Source organism: Hemitrygon akajei, chromosome 7 (genome assembly GCF_048418815.1).
Source record: "Hemitrygon akajei chromosome 7, sHemAka1.3, whole genome shotgun sequence".
Classification (NCBI taxonomy): domain Eukaryota; kingdom Metazoa; phylum Chordata; class Chondrichthyes; order Myliobatiformes; family Dasyatidae; genus Hemitrygon; species Hemitrygon akajei.
In genome coordinates this window covers 15,678,763-15,700,908 of record NC_133130.1, presented here as the reverse complement: position 1 = coordinate 15,700,908, position 22,146 = coordinate 15,678,763, and the positions used below count along the sequence as shown (strand labels likewise).

At 42.5% G+C, this 22,146-nt stretch overlaps 1 protein-coding gene across 1 annotated transcript in view; it reads left to right on the top strand.

Moving 5' to 3' along the window:
- The window catches only part of cd109 (CD109 molecule), a 247,971-nt gene that overhangs the window by 13,995 nt on the left and 211,830 nt on the right, over nt 1–22,146 (top strand). Inside the window, exons 3-4 of the mRNA XM_073050423.1 lie at nt 16,635–16,663; nt 20,660–20,884. Coding sequence (XP_072906524.1) covers nt 16,635–16,663; nt 20,660–20,884 — 254 coding nt within the window. The remainder of the gene's footprint in view (nt 1–16,634; nt 16,664–20,659; nt 20,885–22,146) is intronic.

Genomic DNA, 22,146 nt, shown 5'->3' with positions numbered 1-22,146 from the left:
TAAGTTCGTGGCCTAAGGTAGAAGGAGTCAATTTTAGAAAACCTAGCAAATTTATTTTTCATCATAGTCCCCTCCTACATTTACACACTTAGTCCAGCGGTCGTGGAGCACACTCCAGAAAGTGTCCACAGCAAGGGTGATTGATAAGTTCATGGCCTAAGGTAGAAGGAGATGAGTTAACTTCAAACTTTCTGCATAATCACTCAAAGGGTTGACCTGCATGTGCATGTAACGAGAGCTGTATAACTCATCTCCTCCTACCTTAGGCCACAAACTTATCAATCACCCCTTGTACAAACAGTAATAGATTGATTATATACATACATATTGATTATATATGTACATAGATTGATAATGTGATGTTAGGCACAGAAGTATCTATACATAAGGTGACTCTGACAGGAAATGATAAAGTAATGATGGTTGGGGATATGGAGGGGTGGGTTACTGGGTGGAGATGTTGATTGCCCTTACTTCTTGGGGAAAACAACTGTCTTTGAGTTTGGTGGTCCTGGTGTGGGTGCCAGGTAGCTTCCTCCCTGATGGGAGTGGGACGAACAGACCGCGAGCAGGGTGGGTGGGATTCCTCATGATTGGACCTTCTCCGGTACCTTTCTGCATGTATGTCCTCGAAGGTGGGTAGGCTGCTGTCAGTGATGCATTGGGAAGTTTTGACTACCCGTTGAAGAGCCTTCCTGATCGCCACAGTACAGTCTCTGTACCATGTAGTGATGCAGCATGCTCGATGTTCTCTACTGCACATCTGTAGAATGGCCTGAGTCCAGCTCCCTTCAGCCTCCTCAGTAAGCCAGGACACTGGTGAGCTTTCCTGATTGTGTAGAATGTGTTCTGGGTCCATGAGAGTTTGTACGAGATGTACACTCCCAGGAGTTTGAAACTGCTCATAGTTTCCACTGCCTGTGTGAAGAAGGGAGTGAATGGTGTGAGATCTCCTGAAATCAGTAACCATCACTTTTGTCTGATTGACATTGAGGAAGAGGTTATTTGCCTGGTACCAGGCCTCAAGCTCTTCCATCTCCTTGCTGTAGGCCATCTCGTTATTATAGATGATGAGCCCTACTACTGTTGTTTCATTGGCGAACTTGACCATGTAACTACTCGGGTGTTTGGTTGTGTGTTCCTGTGAGCAGAGTGTACAGTAATGGGCTCAGCACACAGCCCTGGGGCACCTGTGTTGAGGACGATGAGGAGGGAGGAGTGGTTGTGCCTTTTGACTATCTCGAGGTCAGTTTGTTAAGAAGTCCATCACCCGGTTGAACAGTGGTGTATTTAGACCGAAGAATAGGAGTTTGTTCACCCATAAATTATCCCATAAATGCTTTGTTAGCCGAACAAATATTATTAAACTGGTTTGTGATATTCATTACAAAATGGGTGCAGCATATGGGTGTAGAAATAGCAGGGGCTCTGACAGAAATATTTCAAATGTCATTAGAAACGGGGGTGGTTCCAGAGGATTGGCGTATTGCTCATGTGGTTCCATTGTTTAAAAAGGGTTCTAAGAGTAAACCTAGCAATTATCGGCCAGTAAATTTGACGTCAGTGGTGGGTAAATTAATGGAAAGTATTCTTAGAGATGGTATATATAATTATCTAGATACTCAAGGTCTGATTAGGAACTGGCAACATGGATTTGTGCGTGGAAGGTCATGTTTGACAAATCTTATTGAATTTTTTGAAGAAGTTACTAGGTGTCACGTACCCCGTGACCGGGTTGAAGAACCAGCAGAAATGGAAGAACACTTTGGAGTCTGGTATTACTAGTAACTAATAGTGTTTATTAGTAAACCATGCAATACAGTACTATAGAATGCAAATACATGAAACAGGTTAGCAATGATGTATACAGAGGTGTGGAAATAGGAACCAAAGCCAGGCTCTTTGAAACCTAGGGGTAAATGGATAGAGTCTTACAATGGTGAAGAGTTCAGTTCAGTTCGAGGTAGTTGTTTGAGTAACGTTGGAGAGAGAGAGAGAGAGAGAGAGGGAGGGGTGAGAGGTGAGCCGTTGCCGTCGATCGTCCCGTTGTCTTCCGAAGTACTGTTGTGGTCACCGACTATGACCACGATATGTACGACCGTTCTTCAGTGGTGGACCTATCACCCAGGCAAGGGTGGACACACAAATAATTCCCCACCGGTCGCACCTTTTCACACTGTGAGCTACTGATCGATTTCCCCGAATCGATCCTCCAAAAACCCCACCTTCATGTGGGTGCACAAAGCTCATTCAGTGTCCACACTGCATGTCTTGTGGTGTGTCTGTCTGAGTCCCAGTGGACCTGCTTTTTATCTCCACATGCTGGACACTGGCTGTCCATCAACCGGCTCTGCCCTGCTCTTTCTGCAGGAACCTTAATAAGCAGGCAAAGTGTCCTTGGGGAAAAGGTAAACACGCTGGCAGAAGAAACCATAACATTAAATCTTTCGAGCAGTTTCTGTCTCACTCTCTCTCTCTCACTTGGACTGGACGCCTCCCCGGTCTCTCTCTCAATAGCAGCACAGTTCATAGGGTCAACTCTGGACCCTGTTTCAAGCTCAGTTTGCCCATAACACCCCCCTCCTTTTAAGAAATGTTTTCAGAGGAAACATTTAAACTTAAATGTACATTACAGAGTTTAATATAATACATAGGTAATCATCAGTTAACAGAGTAAAACAGGTATAATTTCAAATCCAACATCTAGATAAACAATCGGCTATCACATTGTCAGTACCCTTTACATGTTTTATTTTGAGGTCATACTCTTGCAATATCAGACTCCAATTCAGCAACCTTCTGTTCTTATCTTTCATATTAGTCAGAAATACCAACGGATTATAGTCAGTGTAAACTATTAGTGGCTTCTGTGCAGGACAAACATAAACTTCAAATTGTTGTCAAGCCAGAATAAGTGATAGTAACTCTTTCTCCACGGTGGAATAATTTTTCTGGTGTACATTAAATTTTCTGGAGAAATAAGCCACTGGGTGTTCAATTTCATCCCCATCTTTTTGTAGTAATGCTGCCCCAGCAGCTTTGTCACCAGTGTCTGTTGCTAGAGGGAAGGGTTTTGAAAAATCAGGTGCTTTGATGGTAACGCAATATAGTTTTCAGCCTCTCAAAGGCTTCTTGACAAAGGTCAGTCCATACAAATTTCTCACTCTTCCCCAAGAGCCTGGTAAGGGGATGAGCGATATCTGCAAAGTTATTACAGAACTTCCGGTAATACCCTACCATTCCTAAACACCTTCGCAAAGCTTTTTTGTTAGTCGGAACGGAAACCTCAGCAATAGTCTGTACCTTGGCTTGTACAGGAGCCAGCTGCCTCTGACCTACTACATACTCCAGATACGTGACAGTCGCGTGGCCGAACTCATTTTTAGTGAGGTTCACTGTTAGATTAGCCTCAGACAGCCGTTTGAACAGTTTTTCCAAAGCCACAGTGTGCTCTTCCCACGTGTTACTCCAGACCACTAAATCATCGATATAAGCCCCTGTGTTTTCTAAACATCTAATTACCGAGTGAATCGTCCTTTGAAATGTCCCTGGAGCATTTTTCATTCTGAAAGGTAAAACATTATATTCAAACAACCCTGAAGGTGTGACAAGTGCTGAGATTTCTCTAGCCCTTTCAGTCAAAGGAACACACCAATATCCTTTCAGCAAGTCAATTTTCGTGATGTACCTAGCCTTTCCCACTCTATCAATGCAATCATCTACTCTCGGGATAGGATAAGCATCCGTCTTTGTGATGGCATTTATTTTCCTGTAATCGGTACAGAATCTCACACTACCGTTTGGTTTTGGAACGATCACGCACGGTGACGCACAGTCCGTAGTAGATCGCCTAATGATACCGGCAGCAAGGATGTGTTCAATTTCTTTTTCCACCAATTTGCTTTTCTCTAAGTTCATTCTATAGGGATGTTGCTTAATGGGCTGGGTTGAATTTACAATGACAGGAGAACTTCTTTACTCAGAGAGTGGTAGCTGTGTGGAACGAGCTTCCAGGAGAAGTGGTAGAGACAGGTTCGATTTTGTCATTATAAAAAAAATTGGATAGGTATATGGACAGGAAAGGAATGGAGAGTTATGGGCTGAGTGCAGGTAGGTGGAACTAGGTGAGAGTAAGTGTTCGGTACAGATTAGACGGGCCGAGATGGCCTGTTTCCATGCTGTAATTGTTATATGGTTATCTAGTTATATACATGTTCCATTGTGGTTCCCAACCTTTGTTATGCCATGGACCAAATCCATTAAGCAAGGGTTCTGTGGACCCCAGGTTGGTACCTCTGCAATACAGCACAGATACAGGCCATTCGGCCCCACCAGTTCATGAACACTTGTTTCAATTTCCTGCATACAGCCCATATCTCTCCAAGCCCCACCCTTCCACATCCTTGTCCAAGTGCTTCTTAAATGATACTATTGTACCTGACTCAAACACTTCCTCTGACGGGTCGTTCCATGTACTTACTAGATTCCTCATGATAAAGTTGCCCTTCAGGTCCCTTTTAAATCTTTTCCCTCTCATCCTAAACTTATGCCTCTTAGTTTGGACACCCCCTCCCCGGGGCCATCCACTCTATATATGCTTCTCATCATTTTCAGAAGAAAAATATGAATCAGAACCAGGTTTATTATCCCCGGCATGTGTCACGGATTTGTTAACTTACCAGCAGCAATAGAACAAAAACTGAATTACAGTAAGTATATACTGTATACTTAATAGGTAAATTAAATAAGTACTGCAAAACTAGAAATAAAAAGTAGTAGGGATAGAGTTCATGGGTTCAATGTCCACTTAGCAATCAGATGGCAGAGGGGAAGAAGCTGTTCCTGAATCGCTGAGTGTGTGACTTCAGGCTTCTGTACCTCCTACCTGATGGTAACAGTGAGAACAAGGTATGACCTGGGTGATGAGGGCTGTTAATGATGGATGCCGCCTTTTTGAGGCACCACTCCTTGTAGATGTCCTGGATACTGCGGAGGCTAGTGCTCATGATGGAGCTTCCTGAGTTTACAGCTCTCTGCAGCTTACTTTGATCCTGTGCAGTAGCACCCCCCCCCCCCCAATACCAGACGGTGATGAAACCAGTTAGAATGTAGAAATTTGCAAGTGCAAGGTGACATTCCAAATCTTCTCAAACTCCTAATTCCGAATGTTTCCATAAAAGTCACCTCACATTCTCCTACTTTACAAGGAATAAAGACCCAGCCTAGGCAACCTATCCCTATAACTCAGATCCTATAAATTCTCGTAAATCTTTACTGCACTCTCTCCAGTTTAACTACATTTCTTCTATAACAAGGTGACCGAAGAAGTATGCAGTTCTCCAGGCGCTACCTCACAAACCATTTATACAACTGCGCCACGATGTCCCAACTCCTGTAATCAAACCCCTAACTGATGCATTAAATTAGTTGAGAGGTAAGTAGTGTTAGAGTGAATGCAGAAGTGATTTGATGAGACAAAAGGTTAACGGTTGCAGAGCAATATAATATGGGTGGCAGTAGAAAGCAGAGGTGTTACTGAAAGAAAATTAAGTGATACGCCAGGAAGGGGAGTCAGAGAGAACACCACAGAGACAGGACCTTCATCCCATCTAGTCCATGCTGAACTGTTATACTGCCAAGTCCCATTGACCTGCACCCAGACCATAGTCCTCCATACCCCTCCCATCCATGTACTTCTTTCAACTTCTCTTAAATGTTGAAATCCACCACTTCCACTGGCAGCTCGTTCCACACTTGCATCACCCCCAGAGTAAAGAAGTTCCCCACATGTTCCTCTTGAGTAATTCACCCTTCTAGTTTCACCCAACCTGAGAGGAAAAACTTTGCTTGCATTTACCCTATCTATGGTGTCTTCCAGAGCACCTGCTCTACCGAACCGAGATGCGTCTGGGTAGAATGCTCAACAGTGGAATGGAAGCTGCCCTTGAATCTGTTGGTTCTTGCTTGCAGCACATTAGAGCAGAAATTAGGTGGTGAAGCCTCAATGATTCAAGAAAAAAAAGAGTATGAAGTGTGTCCATGAAAAGTGGAAATAGATAACAACAGCTTTGGTGTAGTTCATTACTAAAAGAGTTAATTTGAGTATTGTTAAACAGGGTGTCCAAAGAATTCAAACCCACATCCACCAGTAACTAGAATAATCAGTGTATAACTTTATTTGTTCTGGTAAGATCTTTGAACTTAAACACGCCACTGGATTTTTCATTTGTGGAGGTAGTATTGTTGGCCAATGCGACGTGGAGACAATATTTCCTGTAATGGGGAAGTCTTAGACCGGAGTGCACAGCCTCAGAATTCAAGGACATCCCTTTAGGACAGAAATGAGGGGGGATTTCCTTAGCCATCTGGCGGTGAATCTGTGCAATTCATTGCTATGGACAGCTGTGGATGCTGAGTCACTGAGTGTATTTACGACTGAGATTCATAGGTTTTTTAATTAGTAAAGATGTCAAAGGCTACAGGGAGAAGGCTGGAGAATGGGGATGGGAAGGATAATAAATCAGCCATGATGGAATGGTGGAGCAGACTCGATGGGCTTAATGCCCTAATTCAGCTTGTATGTCTTATGGTTCTGTCAGCTTATATACTGCCACTTATCAGTGCCAACTTGTCTTCTTGAGGCCTGTTGGGTCAGCATGGAGGTGTAGCGGTTAGCGCAACACTATTGCAGCTCAGAGTATCGGAGTTCAGAATTCATTTCCGACACCTCTGTAAGAAAGTTTGTTCGATCCTTCCTGTGTGTATGTGGGTTTATTTCAGGTGCTGTAGTTTTCTCCCATAGCCCAAAGAGGCACCAGTTAGTCGGTTAATTGGTTATTATTATAAGGGGTCCATGTGGACATGGTGGGGGATTACAAATACTTGGGGATACGAATTGACAATAAACTGGACTGGTCAAAGAACACTGAGGCTGTCTACAAGAAGGGTCAGAGCCGTCTCTATTGCCTGAGGAGACTGAAGTCCTTTAACATCTGCCGGACGATGCTGAGGATGTTCTACGAGGCTGTGGTGGCCAGTGCTATTATGTTTGCTGTTGTGTGCTGGGGCAGCAGGCTGAGTGTAGCAGACACCAACAGAATCAACAAACTCATTCATAAGGCCAGTGATGTTGTGGGGGTGGAACTGGACTCTCTGATGGTGGTGTCTGAAAAGAGGATGCTGTCCAAGTTGCATGCCAGCTTGGACAATGTCTCCCATCCACTCCATAATGTACTGGTTGGGCACAGGAGTACGTTCAGCCAGAGACTCATTCCACCGAGATGCAACACAGAGTGTCATAGGAAGTCATTCGTGCCTGTGGCCATCAAACTTTACAACTCCTCCCTCGGAGTGTCAGACACTCTGAGCCAATAGGCTGGTCCTGGACTTATTTCCAGTTGAAATAATTTACTTATTATTATTTAATTATTTATGGTTTTATATTGCTATATTGTCTACACTATTCTTGGTTGGTGTGACTGTAACGAAACCCAATTTCCCTCGGGATCAATAAAGTATGCCTGTCTGTCTGTATAAATAGTCCTGTGAGTAGGCTAGGGTTAAATCAATGTGTTACTGGGCGGCACAGCTCAAAGGGGCGGAATGGCCTATTCCACGCTGTATCTCTAAATAAAATAAATAAATAAACGTTTGCAGAGTGGACTTGCAAAAATTATATCATCTTAAGAATAAAAACACTAAAGCTATAAAGATCTGTCGGAAGGGACAAGGTGGGGCGTTGAATATCGAATTGCAGCTCGTTTCTAAGCAGTCTAAAAGCAATAATACGAAGATGATGACTAACTGATTCACTAAAAACATTAATTTAAAAGAATCACATTGAAATTGATTAAAAATAACCTTATATCAGTTTCTGTTTACTGCCTGAAACAAGAGTACAGAAGAATAAGGCTTTTATTTTGGTGACAGGATTGTATGGCATATTTGAGGCTATATATTGACCCCCCCACCCCAAGCTAACCACCGTCAACAATTATCAAGCTTGGGTTTCCAAAATGTGTGTGACAGAGGGAAATCTCCACCCTGGGGAATGTTTCTAAACAATACCTATTGGGTAGTCTTTGCCTCTCACCCAACAAGTCTGTTTTCTAATGGTGTGCCTTAAACCTCTTCTACTCTTGAAACTGATCATACCTTTGAAAGGTGGGCTTGCTTCCGCATTTCTTCCCATTGTCTCTCTCCACCGAGACCAGAGACTTAAGACATTGCTATTGTGGAGAGAACAGAGGGTTCAAAGACTGTTTGAATAGTTGGGTGTCACTGGTACTTTACGTGTGAGGGATCAGGTTTTAAGAACTTTGTTAGCTTTTTCCAGAGGTAATTAGAACAGCCACAAAAGCAACCAAGGAAACCTAAGATGGTATTATTTCCTTTACATAAGCATTTCCCTTCTCAACTCCCATCATCTGTGCATTCTGCTCCTTTGGGGAGTAAGCGTGGCAGTGAGCCAGGCCACCATCTTTACTTTGATTACTAATTTATTTGGTACCACACTACGTGGTTTGCTTACTAATTGGTACGGCAGAACATTGTGGGCCAAAGGGTCTGCTGCTGTGCTGTACTGCTCTGTGTTCTATGAGAAGACTATGGCTGAGAGTAGCTGCTTTTTGCCTCTGAATCAGAAGCAGGTTTATTATCACTGATATACGATTTGAAATTTGTTTCTAGCAGCAGTATTGTGCAAGACAAAAAATAATATGTCATGATTTTAAAAAGATCAGAATCAAATCTAGGTTTATTATCATGACTGGTTATGTTGAGGCAGTGGTAGAGTGCAGTACATAAAAATCTTTAAGATATAACAAGAAATGTAAATAAATAGCTAGTGCAAAAAGAAAGCAAAGATACTGAGATAATGTTTATGGGTTCATAACCTGTTCAGAAATCTGATGACAGATGAGTAGAAGCTGGTCCTAAGCCACAGAGTGTGGGTCTTTGGGCTCCTGTACCTCTTCCTTGATGGTAGCAATGAGATCAGGGCATGCAGGGCCCTTAAGGATGGATGCCCCCTTCTTGAGGCACCGTCTTTTTGAAGGAGTCCTCGATGGGGGTGAGGCTTATGCCCGTGATGGAGCTGGGTGAGTCTACAATTGTCTGAAGCCACTTGCGATCCTGCACATTGGAGCCTCCCTACCAGACGGTGATGCAACCAGTCACAATGCTTTCCACGGTACATCTGTAGAAATTTGTTCATGTCTTGGTGACACACCAAATCTCTTCAAACTCCCAGAGAAGTACAGTTGCTGTTGGGTCATCTTTGTCATTGTGTCAATGTGTTGGGACCAGGATAGATCCTCGAGATGTTGATACCCAGGAACTTGAAGCTGCACTCGGTCAATCTATTTCTCTCCTCATCGCCATCTGAGACTCTACCAATAACAGTTGTATCATCAGGTGCTTGACCTGTATCAACCCTCCGTCGTGAGAGTATAGAAAGTAGAGCTTCACAAATATCCCGCAACACTCTTCCATCACCATATTGATGGAATGCCCTATTGTCTGTGGTCCCACCTTTAACCCATTCCTTGTCCACGCTCAGTAGTGAATGCACAAGATCCCATGACCATTAGAGCAGACCTAGTACACAGAACCCAGGATCGGGATATTGTGTAAAACTAATTAAGTTGCTGTTACATTAAACTTATCCCTTCTGCCTTCACATGCTCTATATCCCTCCATTCTCCGCGTATTCCTGGGGCCTCTTAAATGCCTCTGACCTACTTGACTTAACAATTACCCTGAAAGACCATTCCTTAGACTGAGGGTGTTGAAGCTGTGAAATTCATTGCCACATATGGCTGTGCAGGTAAGTATGTGGGTATATTTAACGTGGAGCTTGATTAGTAAGGATTAAGGGTTACAGGGAGAAGGCAGGACAATGGGGTTGAGATGAATAATAAATCAGCCATGATGGAATGGTTGAGCAGACCCAATGGGCTGAATGGCCTAATTCTGCTCCTATGTCTTATGGTCTTATTCCAGGCACCCTCCACTCTCTGCATAAAAGCACTTTCCTCACATATCTTCTTTGACCTTACCTCCTCTCAGCTTAAATGCATGCCCTCTGGTATCAGCTGGCAGCCTAGTGTTATTTCAAAGGAAGTGTCGGACTGTAGTAGGGATGAGCTGGTCACTCACCTGCTTGTGGGTGCCAGTTTGCTAAGAGGGTGTGGAGGAAGATGCAGGGGTCTATATTGTGGTTCATCCCAGATCATACCAAGCCCATGCAGTGGCTGCACCGAGCTTCAGTGAGCCCATCAGCAGGTACTCCTGCATCCTGGAATGTGCTAGTCGGCAGCATTCATCCACGGACATCTCGATGTGCTGGCAGACCAGCAGGTTTCGGAGAGACCAAAGGACATTTTTTACCAAAGTGATGATCCGCCATCAGCCCTGATGTTAATATGTGTGTGTCCCTGGGAACAGCCCGTAGAGCAGAGAGTTCTCCGTCCACAGCGGCTCAGGGTGAACAGCAATATAGGCTCTTGCATCTTCCTCCACACCTTCTTAGCAAATCCACAGTCCACAAAGCAGTGAGTAGCCAGCTCATCCCTACGGCAGTACAACCCTCCCTTTGAAATAATACTAGTCTAGAGCAGGACTTCCCAACCTTTCTTATGCCATGGACCCCTACCACCAACCGAGGGATCTGTGGACCCCGGGGTGGGAATCAATGGTCCAGAGAGCATGCATTTATGTTGAGAGGACCCACCCTCTTCCAGTAGTAGAAGAACCCTGTACTGTGGTCCTCCCCTACCAAACCCTTCTGCGACAAGGATGGGATGCGTTGGGTGAGGAAGTCCCTCAGTTCTGAAATTTTCAGGTGGTATGGTCAAAGTTCAAAGCAAATTTGTTATCTAAGTACATGTATGTCACCAAATAGTAGCCTGAGATTCATTTTCTTACAGGTATTCACAGTAGAAAAAAGTACAGTGGAATCAATGAAAAAATATACAAAAACAAAGATGGACAAATTGTACAAATACAAGAAACAAGTAATAATAATAATAATACAAGCCTGATCCAGTTTTAGAATTAGAGTTCCACAAATTATGTTAGGACCACTCTGTTATTACAGATAGGACAATCCATAATAACCATCTAGATATAATAATACAGGATAAACAAACTAGAACAACTTTTTTTAATAGATATAGCCATTCCAAATACACAATACAGAAATCATTTAGAGAAAAACACCAGAAATATGCAGAATTAAAAAAGGAAATTAAAAGACTCTGGAACATGAACTGGATAAACATTGCCCCGATTATAATATCCACAATTGGTATCATCCCAAAGTCACTACACAGTAGCATTGAACAATTAGGCCTACACAGCAATATTTATGAAAATCTTCAGAAAGTCACAATCTAAACGGTGAGAACAGAGCACGGCGTGGATGGTGGGGGCCACATGAATGCCACTGGTGCAAGAGATTTTAAGAAATATAACAGAACATTCCTTATTACATTGTCTATGAATGTAAGAGTGAAAAGGTGCTCTAGTTTATTTCTCGTAAGTGCTTTTTATGATGAATAAAGGTTATTTTGGTTTAAAAAAAGTTATTCCTTGATGTTGTCCATAGGAAATTGTTGTGGTCAGCATATCGTAAGAAATAGAAACAGGAGTACACCATTCTTCACCACTCAGTTCAGTTTTATGTTTTATATTCTGTTCTTTCGTGTTGCTGTTTGCGTGATCTGTTTGTTTTTTGTGGGGGGGTTGGGGCTTTGGGGGTTTTGATATTCTTGTTGCTGTTTGTGTGATTTGTTTGTTTTTTGTGGGGGGGTGTTGGGGCTTTGGGGGTTTTGATGATCTTGTTGCTGTTTGCGTGATTTGTTTGTTTTTTTGCACAATGGGAGGTTGATGTTTTTCTTTGAATGGCTTCCATGGTTTTCTTTGTTTCATGGCTGTCTGGGGAAGACAAATCTTAGAGTTGTATACATCATACAGATATTGATAACAAATGTACCTTGAAGCTTAAAATCATAACAGATCAGGTCTTGGCCTCAGCTCCTCCAACATGCCTGTTCCCTGTGCTCTCTGGCTCCCCTGTAAATCCAAGGACCTATATACTGTACCAAGATGATGCTGAGGTGTGGCGACCTTTTGCAGGCTTCTTCCTGCGGGTCCACTTGTCATTTTTATTGTAACTGTTCTACTCTTTAAAATATGAATTCACTCTCTCCAAGAATTGTCTTGTTAGGATCTTGCATTTTATTTATTTATTTATTTAGAGACCTGCGAAGAACAGGCTCTTCCGGCCCAACGAGGCATGCCACCCAGCAACACACCTATTCAACCCTAGCCTAATCACAGGACGATTTACAATGATATGCCTTAGACCTGTGGGAGGAAACCCATGCACACACAGGAAGAACATACAAACTTTCTTACAGAGGATGCAAGAATTGAACTCTGAATTTCAATGCCCAGAGCTGTAATAGCATCAAGCTATAGGCTCTGTTTCCATGGAGTCCAAGTGTTCACCTGTACTGCACTTTCTATGTGGCTGTTTTTGCATTATTGTTTTACCTCATTCTGGCACAATGTAATGATCTGATCTGTATGAACAGTATGCAAGACAAGCCTTTGTGTCTTAATATCTTAATATCTTAAGCCTTTGTATCTTAATATCTTAATATCTTAAGCCTTTGTATCTATGTGACTGTGATAAACCCATACTAATACTAAAATACTGGGAGGTTAGTCAGGCATGAGACAGAAGTTGTCCTTTTATCTACTTTAAGAGTGCAAGAAGAAATTTAAACCATTCCACTATATTGATAAAGACAGAATGGTTGGTAAAACAAGAGGAACATTAGAGAGTTTGAGAAATATAATAGACCATTTCATCACCACTGGAAAAGAGCTATCTGACCTGAACACATCTCCCAGTATTGGTCCTTTACACCAGCATGTCACAGATTTCAAAGCAAAGATCCATGTACTATTTAAACGTGAAGAGGGTTTGGCATCCAGTAAGTTTATTATACTTTATTGTTTACCTGCACTGCACTCTTTCAGTAGATTTTACACTTTTTTTGCATATACAGTAGATTCTGGTTAATTGGGCCATCAATTAATTGGGGCAGCTGCTTAATTGAACCAATTCTTAAAGAACAAAAACTACCGTAGATTTCGCACTACAGAGCGCACCTGATTAAAAGCCGCTGGCTCTAATTTTAGAAAGAAAATCAATTTTGTACTTGTACAAGCCCCACCGGATTTTAGGCCGCAGGTGTCCCACGTTGTAATATGAGATATTTACACAGAAAGATATTACACGTGAGGATTTTTTAACTTTTAATTAAATCCGTATGGTAACATAAACAAATACATATTGCAAATGCTTTTTTTCGAACCGTGCCTCTAACACGGCTACTTTTAAATATACATACATATCGGTAACACACAAATTACGTTGCATATACTTTTTTACTGAACAGTGCACGAACAACATTCCAATATCTCCTAACGACGTAAAAAAATATATACTGCAGCCTACCAGGAAAAGTTATTGATCGCCTTTAACTTAAAAGCAGCGTTTTCGCTCGGGTCTAAGCGCTCGGGTAATGTGCTCGGCTAATGTGCTCCCCCCCACCTTCCCGTTTATCGCAAACCGGTATTTCCCACAAGACGCGGCGAAACCGGATGTGATGTCATAGTATCCCGGGATGTACAGAAAACAAATAGATAGATAGATACTTTATTCAACTAGAAAATACTAACAAATGAATTACTAAGCGAAAATATTATAAACTAAATAACTGCCATAAAGGCAGCACAATGCTTTTCTTCGAGTGTTTTCCATGTTGATGAGGGTGAGTACAAATGACTGATTTACAATAATTTAATTGTGAAAGTGCGCTTGATTTATCGTACAATTTCATTGGACCTCTGTGAACTACTCATCAATTTTATTGGTCTACTGTTACGAGGCAAAATGTTTTTGGCGGCATGAAAAAAAATCATGCATTAGCCGCACCGTAGTAAAGGCCGCAGCGTTCAAAGCTGTTCAAAGCGTGGGAAAAAAGTAGCGGCTTATAATCCGACATCTACGGTAATTAAGAAAACAGCTGGGATTCCTTTTGTTTACTTGGAACATTATACTGAACAGTTTCTGACGAGGGTCAGTCACATACACTCGTGTGGCCATTAAACACTGCACTTTGCTTAGACCGAAAAATTTTCAACTAGCATCAGTTACGTGTGTTTGTGTTAAAAATGGTTTTTGTCACTGATTGTTGGTGAGAAATAAGCAGTGGGACAATTTAGAACTGTTTTACTCACTGCAGTTTCAAGCATTCAGGCTTGGAGATGCCAGAAATGGCCCGGAGTGAAAATGAAATGATTTCACTACTTCAACAAGTTAGGAACTACAAAGAATTTGAAGGTATTGACAATCAGCTTGAATGTTACGATGAAAAAGAAGTTTGGAGGATATAATCTTCGACAGCATTGTATGAAGGCAATCAGTCCATTATCTACACAAGGTGTCTGTCCTGATTTTGTTCATTTACAGTCAATCAAAAGAACAGGGCAAGGATGAATTCCTCCATTGGTTAGGAATGAATACTGGTTTATAAACACTGTAGTAGTATTGATAGTGTTCTACTTTGTTCTGTATTTCATTTGAATGTTATAAATTAATGGAAAGTATTCTTAGAGACGGTATATATAATTATCTGGACAGACAGGGTCTGATTAGGAACCATCAACATGGATTTGTGTGTGGAAGGTCATGTTTGACAAATCTTATTGAATTTTTTTGAAGAGGTTAATAGGAAAGTTGACGAGGGTAAAGCAGTGGATGTTGTCTATATGGACTTCAGTAAGGCCTTTGACAAAGTTCCGCACGGAAGTTTTTTAAGGAAGGTTCAATCTTCAGGTGTTAAAACTGAAGTAGTAAAATGGATTCAACAGTGGCTGGATGGGAGATGACAGAGAGTAGTGGTGTATAACTGTTTGTCAGGTTGGAGGCTGGTGACTAGTGGTGTGCCTCAGGGATCTGTACTGGGTCCAATGTTGTTTGTCATATACATAAATGATCTGGATGATGGGGTGGTAAATTGGATTAGTAAGTATGCAGATGATACTAAGATAGGTGGCGTTGTGGATAATGAAGTAGATTTTCAAAGCTTGCAGAGAGATTTAGGCCAGTTAGAAGAGTGGGCTGAAAGAAGGCAGATGGAGTTTAATGCTGATAAGTGTGAGGTGCTACATTTTGGTAGGAATAATCCAAATAGGACATACATGGTAAATGGTAGGGCATTGAGGAACGCTGTAGAACAGAGTGATCTAGGAATAATGGTGCATAGTTCCCTGAAGGTGGAATCTCATGTGGATAAGGTGGTGAAGAAAGCTTTTGGTATGTTGGCCTTTATAAATCAGAGCATTGAGTATAGGAGTTGGGATGTAATGTTAAAAATGTACAAGGCATTGGTAAGGCCAAATTTGGAGTATTGTGTACAGTTCCGTTCACAGAATTATAGGAAAGATGTCAACAAAATAGAGAGAGTACAGAGGAGATTTACTAGAATGTTACCTGGGTTTCAGCACCTAAGTTACAGGGAAAGGTTGAACAAGTTAGGACTTTATTCTTTGGAGCATAGAAGGTTGATGGGGGACTTGATAGAGGCATTTAAAATTATGAGGGGGATAGATAGAGTTGACGTGGATAGGCTTTTTCCATTGAGAGTAGGGGAGATTCAAACAAGAGGACATGAGTTGAGAGTTAGGGGGCAAAAGTTTAGGGGTAACACGAGGGGGAATTTCTTTACTCAGAGAGTGGTAGCTGTGTGGAACGAGCTTCCAGTGGAAGTGGTAGAGGCAGGTTCAGTATTGTCAGTTAAAATAAAATTGGATAGGTATATGGACAGGAAAGGAATGGAGGGTTATGGGCTGAGTGCAGGTTGGTGGAACTAGGTGAGAGTATGCATTCGGCACGGACTAGAAGGGCCAAGATGGCCTGTTTCCGTGCTGTAATTGTTATATGGTTATATATAATTTGTCAGTTAAATGGTAGTTTGTCTTTTTTATACTGTAACTATTTCCATGTAACTCCAGCTAATTGGGGCAGCATCCACTTAATCAGGCCAAAATATACAGGGCCTAAGGTGTCCCCATTAAGCAGAATCCACTGCAGTTATATCTTTTGTTTTCTTATTGTAATTTATGGTATATTTTACGTATTGCACTGTACTGCTGCCACAAAACAAAACCATGACATACTTCAGTGATAATAACGCTGATCCTGGAGAGCTGGACAGCCACTCAGGACATGGCCCTATTCTATTTCCTTTGTCTATATGTTAAGGATGATTTATTATTAATTTTACGGTTTACAGTTTTTATTGCTTGCATAATTTGTTTTTTTTTGCACTTTGGCTGTTTGATGGTCTTTGTGTGGAGTCTTTCATGGATTCTACTGTGTTACTTCGTTTTGTGGCTGCCTGAAAGACGATGAACCTCAAGGCTCTGTATGGTGTACATACTTTGATATGAAATATACCTTGAACTTTGAATCACATTTCATTTTACACTGATTGTTTTCAGTAACTTTCACCAGTTTATTAATTGGAACTGTGTTTGCATTTTGTTTCTTTCAGGTAGCATTGGAAAACTGGTTCTGCCCACGGTAAGTATTCCAGCCTAGAAGTGAAGGAAGTAGTTTAGATCCTGATGAAGGTTCTCCGCCCGAAATATTGACTGTTTATCCCTCTCCATAGATGCTGCCTGACCTGCAGAGTTCCTCCAGCAGATGTCCTCCTTCTTCAAAGAACTGTGTTTCCCTCCCTCCACCATCGATCTCACCCACATTTCCTCCATTTCCCTGACATCTGTGCTTATCCTATCTTCGCGCCTGTGTCCTCACCTACCATCCCATGAGCCTCAGCATCCAACACATCTCTACAAGCTCTGCCATCTCTAACACCAAAGACATCTTTACTTCCCACCCTGTACCACCACTCTCCTCTTTCCATAGGGACTGCTCTTCTGTGGTTCCCATTTGTCCTTCCCCACTGATTTCTCTCCAGATGTATATCCCTGCCAGTGCAAGTACACCTGCCCATTCACCTCCTGAAAAGGACGGGCCTTTCACCTACCTACTAGCTTGTACTCCACCCCCTTCCCCCCTCTCCCCACCTCCTTATTCTGCCTTCTTCCACCTTTCCAGTCCTGATGAAGGGTCTGGGCCCGAAATGTCAACTGTTAGTTCCTCTCTATAGATGCTGCCTGACCTGCTGAGTTTCTCCAGCAGTTTGTATGTGTTGTAGTTTAGATCCAGTGCAGTGTTTAATGAATGACTGATGTATTCTAATTGCCATGTTAAAAATTAAAGATTAATTCTGGAGACCTTGGTGTGCAGGTACACACGTCCTTGAAAGTGCCGACACTGGTAGACATGGTGATGCAAGTGTTTGGCATGTTTGTCCTTAAACAGCCAGGATGTTGAGTCCAGGAATTGAGACATCTTGCTACAGCTGCACAAGATGTTAGCAAGACCACATTTGGAGTGCTTTCTACAACTTTGGTCGCCTTTCTGCAGGAAGGAATAGACTTCACGTGGTGGAACCATTTCTGCTGATGGGAGAAGGGGTAAAGGTGGGACACTGGTGCCTTAAAACCAACCACCTCAGGAAGATAGGGCTAATCAGCCATGGCTGGCAGGTCATCTAAGAGAAAGAAAACTCTGATTTCAAACCTCCACTGCTTTGTGCCTATGCCCACTCATGGGGAGGGCTTCAGGAGTAAACCCTGAGCTGGATTCTCTACATTGAGTTCAATGCTGACTAGCAACTCCTGCAATGCTGTTGGTAGCAAACTGTATCGGTCTCTGCCATTCTTTTTGATCCACCAGCTGCGTTGGCCTGTTGCATAGACATCGGCTTGCCCTCCATATGGTACGGTCCATTGTCTGAATGTAGACAACTAGGATGCAACATTCATGGTCAATCCCAGCCAACAAAGGCCTCTCTCTCTATAGGAAGGTTGTCATTAAACTGGAGAAAGTTCAAAAAAAGATTTATGAGGATGTTGGTGGGTGTTACAAGAGGAGACTGGATAGTCTGGAATTTTTTCTTCCCTGGAGCGTAGAAGGCTGAGGGTTGACCTTATGGAAGTTAGTAAGGGCATAGATAAGGTAAATATTCTTAGCCTGAAGTATTGTTGAGGATCCCTACCACTCATCCCACAATCTATTTGACCCACTTCCGTCAGGAAGGAGGTACAGGGGCATCAGGTCTAAGATTGTCAGACTGGGTCACAGTTTCTTCCCTCAGGCTGTGAGACTAATGAATACCCTGTCAACACCAAAGACCAGTCAGCAGGACAGCAAACTGTTTACAGTTTATCTATGCTGTGCATTACATGTATTTTTGAATTATATTTTATTAATTTGCTTATGGCAATATTTTGTTATATGTGCTGCGTTGGATGTATGTTTTGTGGGTGCACTGTGGTCTAGAGGAACATTGTTTCTTTTGTTAAATGCATGTTTCGTCATATGACAATAAACTTAATCTCACAGTCTTATTCTTAGTGTAGGGGAATTCAGAGGGAATAAGTTTAAAGTGGGAGTGTTTTAAAAGGTGCCTGAGAGGTAGGATTTTCAGGTTATTCACCACTTTCAAGGAATTTTTAACTTTTATTCCCAGGTCCAGGCATTTACCATATAACAATTACAGCACGGAAACAGGCCATCTCGGCCCTTCTAGTCCGTGCTGAATGTTTACTCTCACCTAGTCCCACCGACCTGCACTCAGCCCATAACCCTCCATTCCTTTCCTGTCCATATACCTATCCAATTTTACTTTAAATGACAATATCAAAACTGCCTCTACCACTTCCACTGGAAGCTCGTTCCACACAGCTACCACCCTCTGGGTAAAGAAATTCCCCCTCGTGTTACCCCTAAACTTTTGCCCCCTAACTCTCAACTCATGTCCTCTTGTTTGAATCTCCCCTACTCTCAATGGAAAAAGCCTATCAACGTCAACTCTATCTATCCCCTCATAATTTTAAATATCCTCTATCAAGTCCCCCCTCAACCTCCTACGCTCCAAAGAATGAAGACCTAACTTGTTCAACCTTTCTCTGTAACTTTGGTGCTGAAAGCCAGGACATTCTAGTAAATTTTCTCTGTACTCTCTCTATTTTGTTTACATCTTTCCAATAATTCAGTGACCAGAACTCACTCACCGAATTTAGCACTTGGTATAAAAGTTGCTCCACACTTCTCCTTTCAACTGCATCCTTTAACCTTCAATGCTTACCTCAATTCTATCGAAACAAAGGGAGGCAAGGTGGAGAATGGAGGCCCTTAGTTAGTCAGGGTAGGCCATGGATGTTGTGTCCTTGCTGTCTATGTTATCGATATGCAAGCCATGGCAGTACGATATGCAGGGCAAGCTGTTACCCATGTAACAGTTCCCCCCCCCCCCCCCCCCCACGTCTCTACACAGCTGATGAATCCAAAGGAATGGCAGAGACTGATATGGGTTGGCACCAATGGTGTCATAGGAGTTGCCAGTCAGCGTTGAACTTAACTTAGGACTACTTTAGGGACTCTAACTCCTGAAGCCTTCCCTATGATTGAGTGCCACTGCAAGGCAGCGGAGATTTGAGATCAGAGTTTTCCATCTCCTAGATGAGTGCCAAACATGGCTGACGAGACTCATGTACCCAAAGCGATTGGTTTTAAGGTGCCAGTAATCTGCCTTTGCCCCTGATGGAAGGAACAGCTCCAACGATCTTAGTAGCTAAGGCACATGTGAAGGCAAGGAGCTGGACTTGGTTGTTAGAGGCAATCTGAGACACATGCCATTGGGAACATTTAATAAGTAATGAGAGCTCATCCCCACTAATAACATGCAGTTTTCACAATATTAATGACGCTTTATATAGACATCATATGCAGAGAGAGTCATAACGAGAGTTTTTAGCACATTGGCCTTCATAAATCAGAACACTGAATACAAGAATTGAGATGTTATGTTAAAGTTGATGTGGCCAAATTTGGAGCATTGTGTGCTGTTCCGGTCACCTACCCACAGGAAAGATATCAAAAAACTTGAACGAGTGTGGAGGACCAGAGTAATAGGGAAAGATTTAATAGGTAAGGACTTTATTCACTAAAGCACAAGAGGGGAGATCTTTTAGAGGTATAGAAGATTATGAAGGGTTTAGTTAAGCAGTTTTCCCCCTCAGACTGAGTGAGACTAGAATGAGAGGCCATGGGTTAAGAGTGAAAGGTGAAATATTTAAAGTGAATTTGAGGGAAAAACCTCTTTACTCAGAAGGTGGAGTGAATGCCAGTGGAAGTGCTGGATGCTGGCTCAATTGCAACATATAAGCAAAGTTTGAATAAGTACATGGATGGAAGGAGTATGAAGGACTAAGGGCTGTGTACATGTAGCTTGGCCTAGGCCAGAAGAGCAGGTTGTCACAGACTAGATGGGCCAAAGGGTCAGTATTTGTGCTATAGTGGTCTATGACTTTATAACTTTAATATCAGTGTGTCGCGGGACAAATTGCTACAATTAGGATGATGAGGGCGACACGCATTTATGGCTGTTTGTCAGTGTAACTTTAGTACTTGTAACTTCATTTTTTTTCTTTCTGCATTCTTCAGGAAGGCTTGCCGGAAAACCAATATAATTTGGTGGTGGAGGGCCATGGAGACCAGAACTTACTGTTTTCCGAAAGTAGCTCTGCGGAGATTATTCCCGAGAGGGTCTCCACATTGATTCAGACAGACAAGGCGATGTACAAACCAGGACAGACTGTGAAAATTCGAGCCATATGCATCTACATGGATTTGAAACCATACCTGGGCAAGATAAACATCCTCATTTATGTAAGTGTGTAATAGTAACTTCTACCTTGGGTGTGACTGACAGTGACATGAGTGTGCATGCTCTGAAACTACTTGATCTTAATTGACTATTATGGACCGTAGTTTCTGATGGACTGCAGATCAAGGTCTCTTTGGGGACTCGAGTGAATCTGCAGATGCTGGAAATAAATAAAAACACAAAATGCTGGCAGAGCTCAGCAGGCCAGACAGCATCTATGGGAGGAGGTAGTGACGACGTTTCGGGCCGAAACCCTTCTTCAGAGTGAAGTAACATGGGATGGTCGAGGGGGGATAAGAAGTGGGGGGAGGGATAAAGTAGAGAGCTAGGAAGTGATAGGCTGGAGGGAAATGGGCTATGGGGAAGGTGGAGAATTATGGGAAATAAAAGAGAAAGAAAGGTAGGGCTGGGGGGAGATTATAGTGAGGGGGGAAAAAAGAAAGAGAACCAGACTAAGATAATAGATAGGGATGGGGGTAAGGGGGGGGCAGGGGTATCAACAGAGGTCTGTGAGTTGAATGTTTATGCCGGCAGGTAGGAGACTACCTAGGCGAGAGATAAGGTAGTGCTCCATTGACCTGCGTGTGGCCTTATCTTGACGGTAGAGGAGGCCATGGACAGACATGTTGGAGTGGGCGTGTCTCTTTGGGGACTGTGGGTATTGCTTGCATAGTGGGAAAGTGGCGGGGGGGGGAGAGTCTACTGGTGCAAGTGGGGGGAAGAGGAGGGTGAGGGTCGCTGCTTTTGTGATGGGAGGGGAAGGGTGGTGTTTGGGGTTCTGATGTGTCTATCATTACTTCTGTGTGGTTACTTGTTTCATGGATGTTTCTGTGAAGAGTAAGGATTTCAGGTAGTATTCTGCATATACTCTTTGATATTAAATTGAGCCATTTTGAATCATGTTAGTTATAGAATCAGATTATTAGATCAGTCACATGTATATCCAAACACTGAAACATTCCTTCCAACACCTTAAAGTTAAATGCACTCATATTCGTCATTTCCATCCTGGTGAAGAAAGCGTTGGCTACCACTGAATCTATGCCTCTTGCCAGTTCATACATCTCTATCAAGTCACTTCTCCTCCTCCTTTGCTCCAAAGAGAAAAGCCCTAGCTCGCTTAACCCGTCTTCATAAGACAGGCTCTCTAATCCAGGTGGCGTCCTGGTAAGCCTCTTCTGCACCCTATTCAAAGCCTTCCTATAAAGGGAAAAGCAAAATTAAATGCAATAAATATAAGGATTAGCTTAATTTGTCATATGTC